Source organism: Cebus imitator, unplaced genomic scaffold (assembly GCF_001604975.1).
Source record: "Cebus imitator isolate Cc_AM_T3 unplaced genomic scaffold, Cebus_imitator-1.0 Scaffold281, whole genome shotgun sequence".
NCBI classification, from domain to species: domain Eukaryota; kingdom Metazoa; phylum Chordata; class Mammalia; order Primates; family Cebidae; genus Cebus; species Cebus imitator.
In genome coordinates, this window is record NW_016107596.1 from 3,563,184 (window position 1) to 3,569,524 (window position 6,341).

Genomic DNA, 6,341 nt, shown 5'->3' on the forward strand with positions numbered 1-6,341 from the left:
ATCATATAGCCGTTGATTCCAGAAATTGAATTAAATTGCACAGTGCAAAAAACAAGGGGGGGGGAGGAGGATCTTTAGTTTTTGGAAGAAAAATCCCTAACCCAAGTGCTAATGTTTGGAGTTTGCAGAAGCCTCTCAAGCCTCACTAACCCGATTATTTTTCCTGCTGCCTTCCCTTTTGTGAGTGTTTCTTCCCCTTTTTGCTTGCAGTGAGTTCTGCTCTCCTGTAGGCTACAATGTGTCAGTTGTTATAAAATCCGGGAGGCGGAGTCTAGTGACGTAGGCGGTGGGGGAGAGCTCAGCCAGCCCTGCAGGGCGAGCAGTCCAGCCCTGGGCTCACCGGAGCTTAAGCGTTGCAGCAGGAAAACTTCCATCTCGCTCTCCTGGCTTTGATCCTCACTGGACAGCAGACCAGAGGCACCGAAGGGAGGGAGGATGCGAGATGACCGGCCCTTTGGCAACCTGACCATCGACTTAGCAGAGCCTTCAAAAGCGAGCCAGGGGCTGGCTGCACGACCAAGGAGGCGCCGCGCCTCTCGTGGATGTGTGTGTGTGAGTGATCCAGCGAGTGTGTGTGCGTGTGAGGGTGTGTGTGTATGCCTGTGTGCACATCACAATTGTGTGTGTGTCCGGGTGAGTGTGCGTGTGCACGCGTGAGTGTGTGTGTGTATGTTTGCATGTGGGTGTGAGTGCTCTTGGCTATTATTATTATTTTTGGAAGAAACATCTTTGAAAATCTGGGGCAGGTTACTGTGCTCCTAGGGTGATTCTTCTTTTGCAAGAGGAGCTGACCACAGCAAGCTACTAGAGCCATTTCTCGGCAAGTGAAGAGATTTTTCCTCCCAGAAGGAGAAGGATTTTTCTCCCTGGTCTGCAGCCAAGTGAAAGAGATTAGTCCCTAAACCTGTGAAATCGACCAGAGCTGTGTGATTACCAGGGCTTGAGAGAGGACTCGAAAAGAAAAGGAGAAATAAATCAGCCTGTCAGTTCCTTTGGCCACATCGGAAGATGTCATCTCAAACTAAGTTCAAGAAAGACAAAGAAATCATTGCTGAATATGAAGCCCAAATAAAAGGTGAGATGCTGGCTGGGAGAGTTTTTTTCTCCTCCCCTTTTGTTTTTCTCTTGCTCTGGTCCCCCCACCCCTCCCAATTTTCCTCTCTGCCATTATGAAATGTTATGCATCAATAATCTTTTTGTGAGGAGGAACAGGGGCAGCCGCACAAGTCCGGACTGGTTTCAACTGCAGATAGCGCTGGGGCTGGGAGTGTGGATTATGGAATGGGCAGCAGTCTCTGCATTGCAGGTGTGTGAGGAGGATCCTACGCCTGACTTTAGGAGTGTCGCCGGTACTCCATCATCTTGGCGGTGACATGTCACTCTAAGGCCATTTTGACAGTCACTACCTCTACCCCTTCCCCGCCACGGTAAAAGCCCTTTAATATTGGGGTATATTTCTTACCATCTGCTCTTTTTCCCTCCCCCTTTTTGGTTTCTGTTGGTGTTGGTGGTTTTGCCTCCGCCTCTTTCTCTGGGCTGGAATTCACATGCATGTGCACAGCGAGGCAGCATCCCTGGGCGGCACTTCTTTGTCGGTGTCTCTGGGCTGGCTTGGGTTGCCATGGATTAACTGTTATGGGGCATATTGATCCAGACTAATGCAGGCATTTAGGCATAAAGAGGAAGCTCGGTGAAGAAAATGTATTATCTCGCGGTGTGCAGCCCAATCACTCTGTGCCCTGGTGTTTAGGGTCATCAGCTTTCATTCAAAGCCAACACCTCAGCATGCCGTTTGGGCTGGTTGGCGCTGCCTGGCTTCCGGGGTTCCAGGAGAAGCCTGCCGGGAGGGCGAGATGACCTCTGGCTGCTGGTTGCAGCTTCTGTGCCACCGGGTGTATACTTTTTTCAGAAGCCGCTCCCTAAATCCACACTGGCCAGGCGAAATAGGAAAGGGAACACAATTGTATGGCTAAATGCAGGCTTGCTGGTCCTCATTCAGGCCAGACTGGGGCTTCTCCCACCCATACCTGTTCTAGGCTCAGCTTTGGCAAGGAAAATCTAAAAGCTCCATCCACTGTGCTCCCCTTTTCTCTGAGGGTGCGCCTTGTGGGGAGCCTGGGCCCGTGCCTCTTGGTGTCCGTTTTCTTTCTGGTCATGATTCTCCTTGCTGCGACACAGGGTGTGTTGTGGCCTCTCCTAGAAAGAGTAAAGACAAAATACATCTTCAGTGGACATCAAGGCCTATCTTTGAGCTTATGCACAGACTGTTGAGCAAGTTGGGTATTTGGAGCTCCAGCGACCTGAGGTTGCCACACCTGCTCTGGGTGCTGCCGCAGCTGAAGACCCAATGACCCAGGGAGCCGGGTGGCCTCCTTAAAAGCAGCGGGAAGGCTGGGCACCACAGCTGCCATACACGCTTCTGATGCTTGGGAAACTTTGGGAGTGGAGCAGCCACTGTGGGAAGGCTCTGTTTTGTTTTGTTTTTTTTTCCCCAGTCTCACCAACAGTCTTTTTGCCTTTTAGTCCTGGTCAAACCCAGTGTGCCCATCGCTTCTGAGCAGACCCGAGGGCAAGAGGGGCAGAAAACCCTGTGCTTTCCTGGTTCCCTGTCTTTGGTTTTTCAGTTCAGTGTGGAAAACAGCGACTTATGATGTCTCAGCCTTGCTGTAAATTTAGAAATAAGCTCTTTATTGGTCAGAGATTTGAAGTCACCCAACTGCTCAACACCAAAGCCTAGTTTCAATATTTGAATAGACTCTTTTTAGGGAGTTTATGTCTTATAAAATGAATTTGGCCAATTATTATTATTTTGTAAAAATTAAGGTTGCCAGGAAAATGCCATGAAAGAGAAGGGGATGCTGAGTTTTGGACAGGTCAGGTTTTATAATCATTTTCTTGGTAACAAATGTGCTTATCTCATTTTGGAAGGATTGCTGCTACTGGGCCAGTGAACTTTTCTTCAGGGCCAGTTAGGCATTAATTGCCCTGGCTGATCCTTTTGCTTTTGGCCTTTCATCTTTTATTTTAACAACTAATCAGCAAGTACCATGAGCTTCATCAGAAATGCACCAATTACCATGCATTTCATTAGGAAATGTGTCCAGATGATCTTGTCTCCTCCAAACACTGCCTTTCTCTGGATTCTGGTTAAAGGAGTTACATCTTATTCCTTTAGAATTGACATCTACAAGATTCAGGTCAGGATATGGCTGTACCCGAAACCCTCTGGAATCTTTTCTTTTAAAATTCTGTGTGTCAATCACCATCATAATTCTTGGTGTGTGTATAGGGCCCTGCAGTTTCTATGGCTCATTCCCAGACATCATGACTCTTGGCCCACACAGTGTACAGTAGGGTTAGTGTGAGCTCAGTTTCAGAGATGAGGAAACTGAGGCCCAGTTAATGTTAAATGACTTGCCCAAGGTCATGAGGCCGATTTTCTCCCAGGCTTGTGTTCCCTGATACATTGTTTGCCCAAAGCTGCCCCCTGAAGGATTGATGTCAGCAGCAGATGGCAGTTTTGTGGGGGGACTGGCAGCCTCTTGATGGAGTTCCATTGTTTACCTTCTTACTTTCATCCCATTGCCTTTGTTGCATGCCTCTGAAGAACATTTGACCAGTCACCAAAAACAGTGCCCGAGGCCAATTACCTTTCTCCCTGGGAATCATCTGGCCAGTTGGATGCAAACGGTCCACCTAGTCAGATAGATTTTTTGCTTTGTGAATTTTGTGAAGGGAACTTTTGATTTTTAAAAACAGTGCTGAGTTCTTTGTTGACTTACTCCCTTTTATCTCTTTTTCAAGAATTTACAGACCTAACAAAAAGGAATGTTTTAGAACAGTATTTTTTCTATTGGAAAATAGAAAGAAAGATTTGTGCCTCTTCTCACCTCATCAGATACTCGAAGCCCTTTGATTATGAAGCAGTAGTAAACCATATGCTTGCATGTTTCTAGTGATGGGGAACTCACCACTTCCCAAGCCCACATAGTCTATCATCTTTAGACATCTCTGGCTCTTGTAAGAATTTTTTCTTTTTTCTTTTGAGACAAAGTCTTGCTCTGTTGCCCAGGCTGCAGTGCAGTGACATGATCTGGACTCACTGCAACCTCCGCCCCCCAGGTTCAAGCAATTCTCTAGCCTCAGCCTCCTGAGTAGCTGGGATTACAGGGGTGCACCACCACACCCAGCCAATTTTTGATTTTTTAGTAGAGATGGGGTTTCACCATGTTGTCCAGGCTGGTCTCAAACTCCTTCCTTCACGTGGTCTACCCGTCGTGGCCTCCCAAAGTGCTGGGATCACAGGTGTGAACCACTGCACCTGACCCTTGTGAGCATTTTTTTTTTTTATGTTGCATTGAATATGTCTCTCATTTACTTATTGTTCCATAGTTCCTTCCCCTTTGGACTTCATAGAGCAAGACAGATGCCTCTTCCCTGGGCCTGCCCATGGGGTGTGTGGAGCCTGGGATTATAGCCCCTGACAATGATTATCCTCATATGATAAGATGGTTCGCTACCACTTACCATCTCCACTCTCCTTTGGCTCTACTGCATCCTGGGTTGCAAACCTCAATGTCATTGGGTGCTTGGCAGATAGAATAAATGAATGAAGCTGGCCACATGAAAGATTTGTGACAGCTGGCCCACCACCTCAGTGCAGGCAGTAGAAGAGGGGTTGGTGATGATTATGACGGACCTCAGAGTACATGTCCTGTCTAAATGGACAGTCATTACTTGGGTTCAACCAGTTATTGCTATTTAGGTTTAGGAATGTAGGCCCAGTCAGATTTTTCAATTTTTCAACAGATGCCAGAAATCTGGATGAAAGCTTTATGTTTTTAAAGAGGTTTTGCCAAAAGGGCCTCCAAAAAATTATACTTCAGTATCCTATATCAAGAGCAGCACTGAGTTCTAAATATGATTCTCTAGATGTGACCAAAGACAGAAGATAACTATCACCTCTGTTCTACTGTCTTATATTAATATTTCTATTAATATAGCCCAAGGGTTGAATTAGCTTTTTGTGCTGCTTGCTCCCTCAGTGTACCATGTATATTATGTCTGCTGTGTTTCTCCATACACTAGCCTGGGAGCCTTGTCAGAGAGAAGAAAATGAAATAAATTTAACATGACTTGTTCTTGGTGACCCCATGCTGGTGCCAAATGGACATTACTTCCTGTCCTCGGTGCTCATAAGTGTCCTTAACAAATATGTTCAAGAACCTTGCTTGGGAGTGACATCACATTATCTAGTCTGGAACTGGCAAACTATAACTTTTTTCCCCTTTTGAAAATTAGAACATTTGCCTGACTCCAGCTTTTTGGCGCCTGGCCTATTCTCTACGATTCCCTCAAAGATCACTGATAATGTTTGGTGATCTTATTTGCAGGCTTTCTCAGCATCCCAGGGCTTCCAATTCATCTTGCTGCCAGACATGATGATCAGTTCTGCATTTATTTAGAGTTTCCATTTCCATTTCAACCTGATAGAAAATTGAAATAGAAATGCAATGATTGACCTTGGTGCTTGATTTTTTATTGCATATGCATCCATCTTCTTAGTAGCAAAAGTGTAGAGTTTTGAGGAAGAAGGGCAGGTATGGAGGATGATCACAGAGGTGCATGTGTTTACTCATTACTTTCTGCATCAATTCAACGAAAGTTGATTATCTACATTGTACCTAGTCTTGTGCTGAATGGTATGAGAGACACAAAGTATGTGATACATTCTTTGCTTTCTAAGAGTTTTCTTGGACTATGGTGATAAAAATGAGAGAAGTAAAAAAATCAAAACACAAAAAACTTCCAACTGAGCACCAGAATGAGCTGAATCTTAGAGTATATATTGTACAGTGATTAGAAGACCACCTTAGGAATGCTCACTGATTTCAGCAGGAGTAAATGAAGAAAGCAGGCTGGGTTGGGGAAACAGTGGTGAGTAGTGGGGACTGTGGCCAAGTGGGGAGTTCATCTAGAGAGGGCAGCTGCTGCTCTGGCCTGCCCTTCCTAGGCAGGGATGTAAGCCCAGAATGGTCAGTTCCTTCAGCATTTCAAGGGAATCTGGATTTTTAAACAAAATCTCTTGAATTTTAAATGGTGGCTTAAAAATTTAAAAACACTTCCTGACCAAACATGCCAGTAGAATTGTTTTAGCCTGTTAGGCCACAGTTTGTAAAATATGGTCTACAAGTTGAAGTACACACAAGTCCTTGGTGAGGGGGCGTCAGCCAATTTTCCTATTTCATTTTTAGTCATTTTTCTCTGTGATTGGCTTGTGCTCTTATAACCACAAAAGACCAGTCCCTTTTCTCTCTCTCTCTTTTTTTTTTTTTGAGATG

The 6,341-nt window shown here is 45.4% G+C and overlaps 1 protein-coding gene across 2 annotated transcripts in view; it reads left to right on the top strand.

The window, feature by feature from the left end:
- The first annotated feature begins 289 nt into the window (after positions 1-289).
- Positions 290-6,341, top strand: part of SRGAP3 (SLIT-ROBO Rho GTPase activating protein 3) — a 261,902-nt gene continuing 255,850 nt past the window's right edge. For both annotated transcript variants that reach the window (XM_017501593.2, XM_017501594.2), the window contains exon 1: positions 290-1,075. In XM_017501593.2, the coding sequence (XP_017357082.1) occupies positions 1,009-1,075 (67 nt within the window). In that variant the 5' untranslated portion in view covers positions 290-1,008. The remainder of the gene's footprint in view (positions 1,076-6,341) is intronic.